The sequence below is a fragment of the Ammospiza nelsoni genome, chromosome 2, assembly GCF_027579445.1.
Source record: "Ammospiza nelsoni isolate bAmmNel1 chromosome 2, bAmmNel1.pri, whole genome shotgun sequence".
Classification (NCBI taxonomy): Eukaryota; Metazoa; Chordata; class Aves; order Passeriformes; family Passerellidae; genus Ammospiza; species Ammospiza nelsoni.
Window position 1 is genome coordinate 47505737 of NC_080634.1, and position 17994 is coordinate 47523730.

At 39.2% G+C, this 17994-nt stretch overlaps 1 protein-coding gene across 1 annotated transcript in view; it reads right to left on the minus strand.

The window, feature by feature from the left end:
- Positions 1-17994, minus strand: part of XPO4 (exportin 4) — a 72120-nt gene that overhangs the window by 29035 nt on the left and 25091 nt on the right. Inside the window, exons 5-6 of the mRNA XM_059466912.1 lie at positions 6358-6474; positions 5391-5544 (exon numbers count right to left, since the gene is read on the minus strand). Of these exons, the coding sequence (XP_059322895.1) occupies positions 5391-5544; positions 6358-6474 (271 nt within the window). The remainder of the gene's footprint in view (positions 1-5390; positions 5545-6357; positions 6475-17994) is intronic.

Genomic DNA, 17994 nt, shown 5'->3' on the forward strand with positions numbered 1-17994 from the left:
CTGGGTCTTTAGCTAGTGAGCCAAGCACATGGGATGAATCTAAGGAGCAATTGCCTAAAACTGCTGCAGAGGCTTGCTGCCCCCTATGGAGAAATCCTTCACAGACCTTCCCATACTTTACACTCTCCACAAATACATCCAGCAACCAGGACAAGGAGCATATGCTTAAATATTAAACACAAGTATTCTAAACAGTCACGAGAATGAAACAATACTTTGTGTTGGAGACACTGGACTCAGATTGCAGGAACAGGAGTAGGAAGTGCAGGAACACCCGAGCTAATTTTAAACCTGGCTGATCCCAGAGCCATGCCAGTTCCAAGGCTCATGACCACCCATGTGGATTCTGCAGTTCTTGGTACATTCTGCTGCAGCTTATGATATGCAAGCTGATCACTTCCAGCCTACCTGGCACATAAAGCACCCATGCACATGTGGCTGCCACACAGATGTGGCTCAGGAGTCACACCTTTCCACCACACAGCAGCTGCCATCCAAGGTGCCATAACCATCACGGCAAAACTGGAAACTTATAAACCACTGGGGCAAGAAAACAGAATACCAGCTCCCCTTCCCAAAAAGGGTAATTCCTGGTCTCTTCTCCTCTTCTGATACTAATGCTGTTAAGATGTTCTATATTGTGAACTGATTACAGAATTCATTCAGGAAAAAGGAAATGATGAACGCCTGTTAAAAACTTCAACATCTATATATATGTTTAGTGCAATTATGACAGAATTCAGGGGATCTTCCAATTTTCTTGGGTTTGCACAATGTTGTCTTAAAAAGTTGCTAGAAAGGACTGACAAGAAAATACAGTGTCCTAGAAATCATGTCTAACCATCAGGGATTTCAAAGCCAGGTCAGTTTGCACCTAGAAGCGGTAGGTGATAAAAGTAAAATGCAGCACTCTTAAATATAGCTGATTCAGTTACATTGAATTTTGCTCTATATCCCAATACATAGACAGGATAGTGCCCTATGCTTCATTTTTCAGGTAAGAACAGACTGCTGCAGTAAATTCAGGATTATTCCAGGCTGCTAACAAACCCAAGGCCTATGGAAAGAAGCCATGGTGCTGAAGAAATCAATGTTGTCACTCCTTGGTACAGGTAGAATCATTGCTGCAGCTGTGCAACAAATCAAACCTGGGGCCAAAACCTGCTAACAAAACCCCACCACATTTCTAGCCAGGTGGTTCCCTGCTCAGCATCATGTTCATGGGAGGTGATAAAGCAGGATGCTTTTTCAGCAGCAATGCCAACTTGAACCATTCCTCAAAATCAAACTTGAGTTTTCTGTGTCGTTTTCATGTGCTTCCATAATGCACAACAGATGCTACCAATCTGGGTCGGACTGAGCTCAAATCTTGGAAGTCTGCAGAACTATATGGTTCACATAACCTCCCAGACAGGTGTCTCATTCTGGCTTGAAGTTTAAAAGACATTTTCAGAACAGAGATATTAACTGTGTGGCCAATGAACACAAAAATGTTCAGATCAGACAAAAGCTTCAGTCAGTTCATACAACTGCCATGGCACCAACAATTCCAATGGAACGGCAATGATGTGTATTGGTAGAGTGCCAATCACTAGGTCTACATATCTTGCTTTTTAAATCCCCTATACTACAATCACTTGAACATTTGCCAGCTTGCCTCCAAGCAAGTACAGGCACTAAATCCAAAACAAGAACTAAAGCTCAAGTATCTCTTTATTCATGTACTGTAATCCATACATTGAAGAATAAGGGATAAGTACTTTTATGACAGCTCCTAATGACAGATAATAGATACCTTTCTGTAGATGGGAGACAGCTGCACACAATTCTTATGTTCTGTTCAAGAACTTTTACATTTGAGGACATTCAGCCAAAGTCCATTAGAATATGGCTGCCAGGAACAGAAAAATCCCAAAGTCAACAAGAGAAATATCTTTGGAAATAAAATTATAGAAATTATAATTACATCCTGACTTCACAGGATGTGTATGCCCATGCCAAGGTGTATAAAAACCCAACAACACTCAGCTTCTTAAATGGAGACTTTGGGTACTCACAATGTACTAAAAGTCACATTCCTGAAGGCACTTTTGTAAAGGAGAGGGTGGTACTTTTTAGTACTGATCATTTGTCCTTCCTTAATTAGTTGAAACATTCATTTAAGAAAAGATGCCGTTAAAACTAGTTCCATACAAGTAAATAATATTTAACAATACTGTAGCAGTACTGAAAAAAGAAACTGTGCAGAAGCCAACATGCCACAAGATACTATCTCTGAAGCCTCCACAAACACCAGGTAAACTAATATCTCAAGGTGGCAGATAAAAATAACAATAGATGATTGCTGGAAAATGAAATAGGAGAAACTGGCCATGACTGAAGGGAGGCCTCCTAGGTCACTGTGCCTTGTCCTTCCTACTGCAGGCACTACGTCCCAAGATAATTTAAAAATACTGAGTTCCAACTTGAAATTAGGTAGAGTTTCTTCCTTTGTTGCTCTAATGAGGGGGTATTCCACAATGCATCTTTCATGGTAGCAACAGACAATGCAGACTCACCACAACTTTTCTTAGAATTGGTGGCAACACTGTCCAAAACTGCATTTAACAATGCAACATTTATAAAGTTGTCCTATAACAGGACAGAATTCTTGAGAAGTGGTATGTTTTGATTCAATTCTAACAACCTGGGGATTTGAATAACATGCCACTTTGCAAGAGCCACCTTACAGTTGATGCACATTTATGCTATTTCCCTTTTTTGGAGATACAAGAATCTTGCTAAATATTACATAAACGTACTGCAGATTTCTGTGATGCTGCATGAAATGCTGAGAATCAATACCATCTTGCCAGGGGAAATACCAACTAAAGGAAAAAAGATATACCTGAGAATACAATGGATCATTTTACTCCATGCTTCAGGTATTAAATTTATGCCCATTGCTTCAGCACATGTACTGTCAAGATTTGGAAAGAGGACACCAAAAGGACACTAACCAATCAATCAACACAGCAATTCTTACATTCTTATGTAATGTGCTATCTATTTAGAAACTAAAGTAGGCCAAATAGCAGAAAATATTATTAATCTTATCAGTAGTATTGCTTGCTTTGGTATTTCTAGTAACATTTATTTACTAGCACTTAAATCACTTGATATTATATAGATGTATAAAGGAAAGCTGGAATTCCAAGGCTCCACATGTTGCATGTGTCCATCTCTACCTGGCTCCACCAGTGCAAACCTTAGCCAAGGACAAAGGAGCTCATGAAGAACTACAGCCTTCACTTTTGAACGATACCAAGATCCCAGACACACCAAGGGGTTAGAAGTGATTAAGAGCAGCACTGCAGAGAAGGAGCCAGGGGTGATGGTTGATGAAAAACTCAACATGGGCCGACAATGCGCTCAGACAACTGCATCCTGCGCTGCATCAAAAGGTTGAAGGAGGAGATTTCTCCCTCTATTCTTTTCCTGTGAGACCCCACATGGAGTACTAACTACAGTTCTGGTGTCCCCAGCATAGGAAGGACTCCATGGAATTGATGGAGTAAGTCCAGAGGAGGCCACGCAGATGACAGGAGACTGGAGCACCTGCCCTCTGAAGACAGGCTGACAAAGCTGGGGCTGTTGAGCCTGCAGAAGAGAAGGTTGTGTGGAGATCTTGTAGCAGCCTTCCAGTATCTGAAGGGAGCATACAGGGAAGGTGGAGAGGGATTCCTTCTCAGGAACCGCAGTGACAGGACAAGGAGTAATAGGCATAGACAGAGAGAAAATTCAGGTTAGATATTAGGAAGAAATTCCTTCCTGTGAGGATGATGAGGCACTGGAACAGGCTGCCCAGAGAAGCTGTGGATACCCCAGTCCTGGAAGTGTTCAAGGCCAAGTTGGATGGTGCTCTGAGCAGCCTGGTCTAGTGGAAGGTGTCCCTGCCCATGGCAGTGGGGTAGGAAATGGATAATATTTAAGATCCCTTCCAACCCCTTATCGTTCTGTGATTCTGTATTTAGGACTGCATCAGAAATTTGTGCAGAGCCAGACTTAAATACAGAGGGAACCACCACTGCACAACACAAGAGCATTTCCTTTCTATTTAAAATCCCAAATCCACTTCCAAAGACTTTTATAAGGTGCAATAATTTGACTACAGTCTCCATTTTATAGGCACACGGGCTAAATTCCTCTCTGAACCCCTGCCAAATCACTTCAGGGATGAATAGAAATGGGATATTTACTTTTAATCCATGGAACCTTTCTTAAAGCAAATATAACTGGCATTCTGCTTTACAGATGTGAACCAAGGAATATCCAGTTTCCAATAAATTTACTTTTGCTGCCTGCTGCATAATGAACAGACTAAAAGAAAACAAAAACCCACAGGTATCACCTTCTGACTGCCACACCAGGAAAGCAAATAAAATCCTTCAAAGTGGATTTGAGGGCAACATCAAGATTCCTTCGGCACGTATAACTTGGTAGCAACTTCAGAAGTTTTAAGAAAAAAAGTTTATAAACCAGCTTAAAAGTTTGCTGAGCTTCTTAAAGGTAGTCTGGCTACTAAAACAGGTGCTATAATGATTTACTACACATGCTGTCTAAAACCTCTACTGAATAAAGAGTGTGATTGAGTATTTCTACAATATTTGTCTTGCTCATTTTTTTGGACTGAGCATTTTTATATATTTTTTTCTTCTCTCCTTCACTAAGAGCCTTTCTCTTTCTTATTCCCATTCCCTCCTCTACTTTCCAACTCCACCTTTCTCTAGACCAATGAACAGCAGATACCACAAAAATATCTAAATGGAAGCAATGGCACCTGTGTAAAATGAAGTTGACATTTCTTTTCTCAGCTACCAAATACTTTTTTTCAGGCTGAAGATATTCCATCTTCTAGTATATACCATGTTCTTTTATGGGGAGTTGGTTCACCTGCATGAACATGCATATTCCTGCATGATGGGGCACTTGCCTGTCCCTACCTCTTCTCTAAGGGGAAAAAGTAGGACAGATCAGATCTCTGCACAAAAATTGAACTGGGCTTAGACTCTTCACCATATGATTCTACACTGAAGCAGCATATTGCACATTTCCTGTTCCCTGCACCAACCAGACAGACCATAAACCTGTAAAAGGTGGGTGCTCTGTGCGTTTTCTCTTCTATGCAAAATACTTTTAAACTTTAATGAAGACCAACAGCAGCTTCTGTAGGTAAGCATCTCTTAGCGAGCATGGTGGAGACAAAAAGCTTTAACAAAAGAAAACATAAATCAATGGCTAAACACAAAGCTTCTAAGTTCTATGTTTTACTCTCCTTGCAAAGACTTTACTCCTCACCCAAGAAGTGACCCAAGTCAAGGGAAACAAAGGGCCTGACATGAAAAGGATATAATTTGGAGGAAGGAAGTTCCAGCTTAAGACTTGATTGGCTAGTGCAAGATAACGCTGAAACACTGAAGACATCTGAGCATTGAGGTTTTCACGTCTGCTGAATTCCTGAAGTACCTCTACTGTGAGCATGAAGATCTGTCGCAGATCATCCTCCTACAGTCAGGACGAACACAATACATTCAGTATCTCAGTCATTAATGAAATATTGATCAACAACAAATAGTTTTCCAGAGAGAATAAAAATTTCCAGTTTCACCCTGTTTTCATTAAAATATAGGAAATACTCTGAAATTGCCAGTGAGAATCCCCCCTTTCATCAAAATTAATTGATTACATTTGCAAAAACTATTGCAAAAAAATCCTCACATAAATACTGGTCGTTAAAAGATAAAAAAACAATATGTTTTTAATAAGTGGGGGAGAAAAGAGTTGGTCTTTGGCATGAAAAAAAGTTGGTAAGTTGCTCCACAACAGTCAGTTTAAAGCAATGCCTTCACATAAACATTTCTGACTGGCCAAACAATACATCTGAGACAACCAGACTACACCATCTGCAATAATATTTTTAAATACATACATAGCTCTCCTTGGCTTTAAACCAAAGCTATATTTAAGACTATCATTGTTCCACAGAGTATTCGTTTTGTTTGCAATTGGTAGCCAAGGAATTAAAGAGCCCAACGGTATAAAGATCTGTTGCTCTACATTCATAAAATGGGCACAAAGGGGTTGCACCTTTCTGATACAAGTTTTTAAAAAATACATTACCAATTTTCCTGAAGCAGCCAGTATCTGGATTATTTGCAGTATTTTCCCTATTAAATGCTTTTAGGGACATAGTGTACCTGACTGCACTTGGCATAACAAAGTATTTTTGCCTCCACATGTTTAAATTTTAGAAAGAGAGGTAGCATAAATGCATAAATACATAAATTTCTAAAAAAGTTCAATACAGAACTAGTTTACCTGAAATATACGTTTACAGTTACCGTGGAACTCCATGCTTAGTCCAATGTTGCTGGTTTTACTTGAACTTGAGAACTCACTCAACAACGCCGTTAGAATGGAACAGGCCAAAGTTTGCTATAAAAAAGACAAGGGGGAATAACATAACTAAAAGATGTCCAGTAATGCAATAGCACCTATTGTGTCCTTAATTTTCCTATTAGCTTTTTTAATACAACTACTACTTCAGTTTCTTCTAACACAAACTAGAACAAGTCAAACTTTCAGGAAAATAGATCCTTGGATGAACCATTTCTGGAATCATCAGGGCTCCATCCTTAAAAAAGAAATTTGAGTATTTGAGCAATATAAAAGCTGGCATCTGTGTGATTGTCATTACAAATGAAATCAAGTTATTGCAAATCATTTCCCAGCCTTGCCAATTACTTTGTCTTCCTGTGCACAGACCTTTACAGGTATTAGTTCCAGGGAAGATTCACTGTCCACTTATTTCTATTGATGCAAGAGTTCAGGTCCCTCAGAAGTTTGTTTCAGCCCTTCTTTGCACTTGCTACACTTACCATGTTGGTATTTGATCATGATTAACTTTATAGCACCAAAAGTGATACAAGTTTGTCAAAAACAACTGCAATAACAATGTCTACTATATCTTTTCCCTCTCTCCCCATAAAAAAAATAGGAGAGGAATTCACAGAAAGCACTGATACTTGAAAGGTCTTGGATACCTCCCTCCAAAGTACCACATTGACATGCCTCAGAAAAAACCCTTAAAACTACTCTATTAAAATTATGTCTCCAAAGTGATATAAAAATTGGTGAGAAAAAGGCATGTTAATTTTAGAGAGACAGATTCATGAAGACTAAAGGTTTTAAGTATCTTTTTCACTCTCAAAATTTAATATAAGGTAAATGAAATGTTCATCTAAAACAATTACTTAAAACCAACTTTCTGTATGAAACACATGCCTCCAGCTTTTGTTGCTGTTTCCTGAAATATATCAAGAAAGCTTTTTTTCCTGATGCCAAAGTCCAGAAACCATCATCATCAGTTTTAATATCTTTTAACTGATCCTTACACACAAAGGGGATCAAGTACTGCACACTAGAGATGCAAGTAGTACTTCAGACTTGTGCCCTACACTGTTGCACCGTAACAAGCACAATAGAAAGTGTATACTGCTGAAATGAAAAGACTTTTTGTTAAGGAGATGTTCTTTACAAAAAGCTCCAAAATTACTGGCTATCCTCCCAGACTGTTTGGAGCCAAGGTGCCAGGGATGGACAGAGAGATAGGAATTGTTAAAGGGTCATGCATGCCAGCAAGTGTCCAGGGGTTAAACAGAAATATGCACACTACCTCTGAACACCCGAAAGATTAAAGTGGAGATGATACTATTTATGCAAGCTCATACAACAGCTGAGACCAGTGCCATCCACCCACCAACTGCAACATCTTTGTTCAGAAATGCCTCTGAAGTCAGTACCTTGACCCCCCCAGACAACTAGTTATCTTAGTCAGTAAACACTAAATTAACATTCTTACTTGCTAAATAAGTTCCAGACAGATCAAACATAGTGGCTTTGGGATAATACACAGGTTTTCTCTTCCACTATGGAAGAGCATATTGTGCATATTGCTTATGCACAAAAAAGCTGCATAAGCACAGCACACCAGCATATTGCTGATAATTTGCTAAATAAAAGCATTCCCATTTTAAAGAAATAATTTATTTCAAGTGGACTATTTCTCATTTACAGTCAGCTCTACCAAACAACACATTTCACAAAAAGCATTTAGCCAATGAAAACCAGCACCACGATTTAAACTACTCCAGTGAAAGTGCAACTTTCTCACTTATATACTAGAAGTATTTCTAATTGCCTGAAATATTTCACAATTCAAATTTCAAATTTCTGTGCAAGGTATTCACACAAATAATTTTTTTAGTTAAAGGAAATACAGATCTGATCTAATATTAAAAAAACAAAGCAGTCTAGACTAGTATTGAGTATTAAATCCAACATTAAAAGTTCCATATGAAAAGAATTATGCTGTTAAAAAAAAAAAAGAACTACTAAGAAAACTCCCCCATGTCTGACTTCAGAAGAATGCTTCAGATGAGAATACATGTTTTCAAAGAAATAATGTAAAGTTTTCTCACTTGACTCTCTAAATAGCTTAAAATACAAATTTTTATTTGATGCTTAAATTACTGACTCACATTTTTCAGCTCAAAGCAGCCATGACATAAGGACATCACTAGCTGCAATTACAAATCTGTACACTTTGATGCTCTGCAACATACACTGATTACCAAGTGGTATTAGTGGCTCCAACAGTACAACAATCAGGCAAAAACTAAACTGCTTCTGCTTTAGCATGCTAACGCCCTGACACCAAGCCACCATCCAGACCACCACAGGACAAGCAGGGCAGCGATGCAGACTGCCCATCATTTGCAGTTGGCTGCCAGTTACTGGAAAAATCAATCACCAAGTTCAAACAGGCAGGAACAATATGAAAAATTGCTCCCACTGTGATTACAAATACCTAATATTAGCTGAAATAGCTTCCCCTTTCTCCAGTTTGTTAATATGCATATAATAACTTATCCTTTCTCCTTGCAGAGTAACAGGCTAGTGCATGGTAAAAGTGTGTTACAGACTTTTATTTTGGTGTGCTTTTCTCCTGATTTCAAGGAAAAAATTAAAAGTAAGGTTAAATTTCATCACTGATGGTAAAGACATCTTTTTGAAAGTGTAAAGAGCAATGGGTACAGGTAGGCTGGCTGAATCTGCTAAGCAGCTTGAGCAGTGGCCTATCCCCTGATTTCAATGAGAGCAAGTTCAGATAGTTCTGGGACATCAGTACCTGCTTTGAGCATGACAGCAGAAAGATGATGTTACTAGATTTACACACCTTATTCCATCCAGCAGGCTAGCTCACAGCAAATACCAGGGCACACTGCACTCCTCGGCTCTACACCCTCCTACTGAATTCCCAGCATCCCTCAACTTCCTTAACTTGCTATTTCAATACCTGGAGTGCAAATCCTGCCCCATTCCCTCACTATCCCTGGGGCCTCATGTGCAATATTTGCACATCCATCCGCTTCTGTTGCCATCTGCACCTGCATCTGCCATCTACACCCTTGTCAAGTATTTGCACAAAGCTTTGCAAAACCACCACTGCTTCCCAAAACTGCCATAAGGCTACAGGAATTTATACAGACTATTGTCCACAGCAGTAATATGGCCATTTTCATGAGTATTAACAAATTATTAGCTTAAAAGAATACTTGCCCGGCCAGCTATTAAACTTTCCTGAATACACAATAATATTTCAGAAACTCTGGAATAAGGCTCAAGTAAATTTTACTAGAAATAAAATTTTATTTTCATAAAGTAATTTTACTGAACGTTAACTACTAATATTTTGAATTTCATTTTTTTAATATACAGATACATTTGGAGTGAAGACACTAAGTACCTCAACATAAATATTATCAGAAGAAAGATTTCAAAAATCTGAAAACCAACAATTTCAGAGAAACCAATGCTGGTGTGCTATGTGAACTAAAATTTCTTCCTCTTACACATAAGAAAACTGAATTCACCTAACACAAAATTCTAGGGTGGAGGGTTCTGGGGGTTTTCGTGTTTTGTTTTTGGGTGTTTTTTTTGGTTTGGTTGGGTGTGTTGTTTGCTTTTTTTTTTTGTTGTTGATGGTTTTGGTGTGGTTTTGGCTGGTTGGTTTGTTCATTTGTTTTCTGGTGGGGATTTGTTGATTCTTGTTTAAAATTTTTTTTTCAGGTTTTTGCCACACCACAGAAGAGATTAACAATGCAAGTTAGTAATACCACACTGTAATAAGTAGAAAATGCACGTGACTCTGGGCATCATATTAAAAGCCGGATCTGAATGTCCATTGTGCAGCAATGCCATTAACTTCATACCAGTAAGAGTACACCTCTGAACCTAGTTTGACTCACTCCCTAGCAATTTCACTAGTTCTGCCACAAGTACATACCCAAACAATAAGCCCATCTGACAAAATAAAATCCTTCTCTTGTTGAGAGAGAGAGCATTGCCTCTGAGAATAGCTTGGCACACACCCCAGTTAGCTTTATTACCAGGAATAAACTTTATGAAAGATCGCTATACATAAAACAGACTCTCAGCTGCTCAAACAGAAGATCAATGGGACTTGTGATAAGAGATTAACTTGGCAATCAGACACCCAGTAGCAACATCGTTTTAGTGGTTTTCTTTTCAACTGACTTTAATAAAACACAGACATTACAGAAAGACCATATGTCATTTTAACAATAAACAGCATTTATATATAATTCGTAAAACTCAGATGCAAAAGGTAAATTACAACTTATTCCCCCAAACGGAATGTCCCCTATAAAAGAAACTAAAGCCATAATGTTTAAAGGGATTTCACACTTGTGCCTGGGCTGCCCATGGAATAAATGAAGTGCTTAATTTGAGGGTAGTAAGGTTACAGAGCATCTGAAAGGAAGAAGAGTTCAAATACAGCCTAGGAAAAAATGGACATGTGGTACATCAGCTCTGCAGCAATACAGCCAACAGACAAAGCAGAATGAACTCTAATACCAAAACAGTTTCCTTGTTTTGAATTCAGAGCAGAGATACAGTTGAGTTGTCAGAGATTTGATTAAAGAATTCATTTTACTACAAAATCTAAGCTATCATGCAGTGCCTTCTGCAAGTATCATTTATACCTGAAGAAAAAGCAGTAAGCATATTTAAAAGGAAGATTTTGCCTGAATAGAGCAAATCATAACATCTACCCTTTACATTATATCACTGCCAGCCTGAATATGCATTTAGAGGACTTTTTGTCTCCACGTGTATAATGTAAACTCTGTTACTGAAACCAAAGGGAAGCCATGTGAAGATTTAATAGCATTCCTAAACTATTTAAATTTAACTTGCACAAGAGCAGGAAGAATCAAAGAATAAATGTATCAGAAGCAGAATTTGCTGTGTTGCTCCTAGGTGACAGAATTCTGTAGTGAGAATGTAACAAAAGCAATTTTACTAAGTTGTTTAAAGCATGGCTTTCTTTATAAAGGCATTAATAGTCTTCTTCTCTAGTTTCCTTGAATAAGCACAGCTGTTTTTGCTAACATTTTCAGAGTATCTAAATCTCCAGAACATAAGGTGCAACTCCAAATTGGAAGGTTAAAATGATGGCCAGAGGGCCAAAAGAAATACCTTTAAGTACACAGAATAACTGGGGCCACTCCAACTTTTCAACTTGGGAGTATTTCAAGATGGGTGGGGGACCCAAGAGCTGAAGCAGTGGTTCCCAACCAAAGAAAACCAAAACCTATTTTGAAGAAATATAAGCAAGCACCAGGACCCACTGATTTTTATCTGTTCCTTCCCAAATGAGCCAACTGGTGGAAAAAAGCTATAGAGCAGGGATATGTTGATAGGAATAGGACCCACAGCTGCAGTTCTGTGCTGTCAGCAGTAAGGGACTGGCTGTGCAGTGCACTCCTTTCCTCTCATTCCCTTTCTGGCACTGTGCAAAGACAGATGAGCAGCACTAGGTTAGCACATCAGAGCTACAGCAGAACACTAAGCGAGACCTTGCTTCCCCTTCCTTGGGGGAAACCAGCCAAACCAAGGGAAACCCCCAGGGTGAGCTGAGAAAGAAAAAGCCAATTCCCCTGTGAATCACCATGGGCCAGAGGAAGATGATCTTGTGGCATGTGAAGCATGCAGGCTTTGGACAAAGAAAGAAGGGAAGCAGCAGCCTCTACTAATAATGGAAGAGGTCCGGGCAGAGTTTGCTGGAGCACAGGGTGCAAAACATGCTTTTCTTTGTTTCTCTGGAGATAGGCAAAGTTGCAAAGCAGAAATCAGGAGAAGGAAAAAAATAACAAGTAATCTCATAAAAGAAGTTGAAGGCCTGAAAACCATTTATAAAGGTAACATCTTTCTCCAGGTTCTTGTCTGAATGCCACCAGTTGGATCTTCACTCCTACCACAGCTGCGTGAACAAATACAGGACTTTCAATAAAGTCAAAATAATGAATAGTTAAGACTAGCCATGCAGCTCACCATCAGCAGCACCCAGCTTGAATATACACCATCCCAACAAGTGCTCTTTGGTGGATAGGTGTCCTCCCTCCCCCCACTTTTCCCAGTACTCATTCCTGGTCTTTCTTGCCTGGCTCTGCCTGCCATACTGCCAGCTATGTCAAATGAGTTGCATTACACGGCTGTGTTCCACAGCAGATCTGTCAAAAAAAAAATAAAAAATAGAGGCTGTGAGGGAGAAGAGGCTGTTTCTAAGCAGACTAACACAAAGATCCAGTATGTTACTGAACACTTTTATTTGAAGGGTAGTACCTTTCAGAGAAAGAATGAGTAAACACCAAGCAGCTACGGTCAACAAATGTCTTAAAGAGGCTTTTCCCCTCAAGCCTGTTTACCTGTATGACACCACTCTAATTAAAAAAAATACATGGTGTAACACATGGAAAGGCTTAATTTCTTCCTTCCCAGTGAGTGTGTGAGGTCACAGGTGAGGGACTCCACAAGTGCAAAGCTCATGAGATGGCAAAATTGAGGAAAGAAAGGGTTTGGGATACCATACATAGAACAGAGGACACATCTCACCACTTGGAACATATCTCCTCACTTCCCAGGCCTGTCGATGGAACTGTGGCTCTAGTGTAAATGTAACTGGGGAGTTATCAATTTCTAGTAGTTATTAGGCAGCTAAGCTGGAGACTTGCATCTCTGGTAAAGCCAGCTCCCTTTCAACAGTAAAATCTGAAAACTGCAAAAGCATCCTGATTAATTCAACTACTAAAAAGCCACTTACGTTTTAAAGTTCTCTTACATTTTTATCACTGAGTTTTAGCCTCACATGTGGAGTAGTTTCTGGATCCTTAAAATTCCCAAACCAATCTTTAACACACTTAGGCCTTTATAGAGAACTTATCAGCCTAAATATACTGGTTCACCCTCTACTTTTTTAGATTCAACATGTCTCAAAGGCAACAAGGTAACAATTTTATTAGACCAGAAGACATAACTTGGGGTGGATAATACATATATTTTTGTCAAAATGTGAAAGTCAGGAGAGCCTCTCCAACTCCTACCCTACCACATGAAGCAGTAACAGCTGGACAGGCCTCCAGAACTATAATTCTGGAATTTAAAGAGTAGAAACAAGAAATGCAAATGCTAAATAAATATAACTAGTTATCCAGGCAGCCATTATAATGGACAGATTAATCTCAAAGAAGATGAATGCCTAGAGTTTTGCTTATTAGTATTTCCCACCGCTCACATGAAATTTATTCACAGCACATCCCTCAGAAGCTTTAGGTAATCTGAAGCAGCTGGATCTTCTCTCTAGCCCAATTAGGAACACTGAGAAACAGAACAACAGATTTATAAATGTTGCAAGAAAAGGGACTGTTAGGATTCCAGAGCTTTTCCACTGAGTCTTGACAAGTCTTCTTCCATGTAGAAAAAAAAAATAAATGTAGGCTTCAGATATAGAACTTTATATTAAAATACACTCAAAAAACCACAGGTTCTGTTGCTTCCCAGTCCCATATCAAGTCTATAGCAGCTGGATCCCCCTGCATCTGCCTACACATATACTGGAAGAAATCGAGGTGTGATCCATATCTTGGTCTGGTTTTAAACAAAATCTGATTGTGTTCACATGCAGACCAGATCCTCCTCCTGGGAGTCAGTCACTTAGCTGCCAGGATTCCTGTCCTTCTGGCAGGGACGAAGGACAAATGAAATCCTTCAGCTATGCAAAAGCAGAATCTTTTAACACAAGAAAAGGCCAAGAAATTGAAGGCATTTATAGTTGAGAAGAACTTGGCCTACGCAGTTCTCAAAAATCTTGAAATTAGTGATAGAAAACATGTATTTAGAATTGTAAGACTGGCACATGATACTGTATCTGCTGCCAGAAACTTTGTCCCCCAGAGAAATGAAGATTTTGAAAAGAGATCCTGAAATTGCTGTCAGAGGGAGATTACAGATCGTCCTTCATTCTCCATCTCCAGAGGGATGGCTTGTATTGATAATACAGGAAGAATCAGAAAAAACAAAACCAAGAACTCTAAAGCTAATCTTTGTGCTCCTAGAGGATTACTACCTAAACTCAGTTACAAATAAATAGGCAGCCAGACTAAAAGTTTGCTTTCCCTTCTCATACAAAGGTTTCTTCAGTGAGATTCATAAAGCAGCAAATGGCAGAGAAGCAGCAGCAGAAGCCAACACTGCAGTTCTAAACCTGGCTCTAACCATGCATCCTTCCCATCCCCAAAGTATTAACTCTCCTTAGTGTCTTGTTATTTCCTTAACACGTACACTGTGTTCCACTATTAAAAGATTACTCAATACTAATGCAATTTTATTACTCTCATCACAATTCCTCTCCTTACCTTCCTTCCAATCTCCTCCTTATTTTTTCATTCTCAACAGTCTTGCTTATATGTCAGTTTGCCACTACATACCTTCATGTCCTAGCCTCAAAACACATCCATCTCTGAAGATCTTTTTAACTAGTAGTTAAAAAGTTGAGGTACTAAGCACATCAAATCGTGCAAAAGGACACAAGCAACAGACACTACCATCTACATTCACTGCCCTCCTTATTACCCCAAATATCAAGACTTGATCCTGACAAGATATTACTCAAACGTCCCAAAGGTTTCATGGAGCAGGACTGGCTGATGATCACAAAGTTAGTACAGATGTCTGACAGAAATTGGGTGAAGGGCTGCAGGGAATGGAAAAGATTCAGCAGCTACATTATTCTTGTAAGGTAAAGATGGACCAAGAAGCTTCACAGCCAATAGGGAAGAAAAGGCAAGCAAGAAGCAGACAAGAGAATGCTTTGCTTTTTAAAAATAGACTTTCTCTCAATTACAAACTGCTGTAGAAAGCCATCACCTTGGAACACTCTGAGTTGGAAGAGACCCACAAGGATCAAGTCCAACTCTTAAGTGAATGGCCCATATGGGGATCCAACCCACAACCTTGCTGTAATTAGTATCATGCTCTAACCAATTATCAGCAGCTAAGAGCTACTGATTGCTCCTGTTTGAGAGCTTTAAACGTTTTTAAATACAAAGTGACCTGCTGCTGACTTCATGTGTAGTGAACCTCAGGCAGGATGATGTAAATGTGTAAGCAGAAGGTCAGAACAGACAGCTGAGAAGGATACAGAAAGGACAAAAAGACTGGAAAAAGAATTAGGAGTCACAAAGGTATGATAGACTTCTGCAACTTGAGTGTACAAGGAGGCAAGAGTGCATATCACACCATGGGAAAGATGTCAAAAAATTGAATGATTCTTTCCACAGAGAAGCAGAGAGGACTGGAAAAGATCATCTGACCTCTTTCAATACCTACATCCTAGCCTCTTCCGTGATTTGAATGGAGGCCTGTATTTAGAAGTAACTAATATAAATGAATCTCCAGAAGCACCTGTGACAGTGCATGGCACTGTCCTGGCAGTAAATCTCAAATCTTGAAAGCACCACTCCTTTCAGGATGTGGCTTCACACCATGCCCTGAGCACCCTTAGCTGAGACTCCCCACAGCAGCAAGGCAACTGCACACTGGGGTCCCACACGGCCCCTCAGGCATGGCTGAATGCTACAGGGACACTAGTAAAGAAACAAAACCACCCAACCATATTTGAAAAGATAACTAAAATAATAAAAAATTCATTGTATGAGTTATTTCTTACAACCTTTCAAAGTTGTTACATATTTATACAAGAGGCATGTCTTGACTCCCTTCAGAAAGCAGTTTTGGCAGGTAGCATGCTGAAACACCATTTTATTACTGCTTATTATTGCACATGTCAGTCCTGGGTGCCAGTACCGGTCTCTCCTGCAGCTAAGTCTCAGAAGATTACAAGAACATTTTCGTGAATGAGAACTGGCTTATAATATAAACTGTCACATATACATGGGAGCATGTGCTTATAACCAGTTTGCCAAAGACTACCAACCATACACTGTGCCATACCGAAAAGACCTTTCAGCAGCATCACATCTTTTATTTTTTGCTAGTAAGTCTTATTAGCACACCAGAATAGAAAACACTATATATCCTAGACATTTTCAATACCATTCTTAAAACTTGAGCACAAATATTTTGGAAAAACTGTGGAGAAATTCATACTCATGAAGAGGGGGAAGTAAAAGGAAAATTAAATAAAGGGAAATGAAAACATGAGTTCAATTTGGCAGTGAGCTGAACTTGGATAAGAGTGCCCCAGGCAGAGCTCCTCTGCAAGGGGCTCTGCTCTGCAGCATGCCCAGGACGATATGCTTGGAGCAGGCAGTCTTAGCCTGCTGTAAGCTGTGGTCAGTGCAGTGTGTCTGTGGACAGTGCATGCACAAAATACAACTGCATAAGCTGGACTGTGCATTCCTTACTTCAAAGTCCACGTTTCTATTTATGTCACTTTTGTAGCTTTATGCAAAGATTCTACAAACTACATAAGCATACAAAGTGTCGTGCATAAAACTTGAAAACCTCAGCTGTAACTACATTGTAATAACCAGGCTATGTTTCCTGGAAAAAAGCATTAACTCAGTTCTTCTTAACAAATACCTATTTCTATCTGAATTATGCAGAATCAAAAGGCTAAAATGGTTTCCTTAAGGTAAATAACTGTGAAATTAAGTTTTACAAGACTAAATGAAATTTCCATACCCTGGAGCATTATTACTTGTTGCTCAGAGGTGACACACTATTTTTAGGACCACGACACGAGCTGGATTACTTCTAGTGCACTTTGATTGAATTTTCAGAGTTAAACATTTGCCACTCCCATCTATCTAGTACAACTGCTGCTCTAAATGCTCAGCAGTGTCATGAGCCAGTTCTCTCAAGGTTTTTTTTGGAGAAAAGCTTCAGTTAAAGTTTCAGCATGGAATCTATATACTCTTTGATTTTCATCTGGTAGGAGAAAAAATCACCTCTCTTTAATCTCTAGTTACATGCCTCTATTATGACCTATTCTAAACTTATCCCCTGGCATAGCAAACGGAATTTCACCAAATGCACAGATAGATATTGGACACCTTGTTTCCACTTTGAGCTCAGTATCGAAGGTAACACTTACCCCTAGTAGTATGACATTAAATCAAGAATAAGTTTTGTATTTCCATTCCATGTTTTACTTCCTCACAACCCTTTCTCTCCACCTACTGTCTCCCAAAGAAGAGCAGAGGCCTATGCCTCCTGCTTGCAGTCCATTTCGACAGCTGAGCCGCAGCAAAGTGCAGCACTGCACAGATGGAAGGGGAACAGAGTGTGCAAAGAACCTCCCAGCTAATGGAAGAATCTGTTTTAGATCTTGCAATGAAATTAAAGAAAACCAGAGGAAAAAAGAAACAAATAATTTTTTAAAAACACACAAAAAAATCAAAACAAACCATCAACCCACAACTATGGCACTTAAAGCAGCTATTCAGAAAAACATTTGCTAAAAATATGGTCTCCTTGTATATCAAAGTAGGTATACACATACTACCCCTTGTCCCAAAGCATTAAAAAATCTCCAATGTGCTAAATGATTGGATAGTTACCAACTTA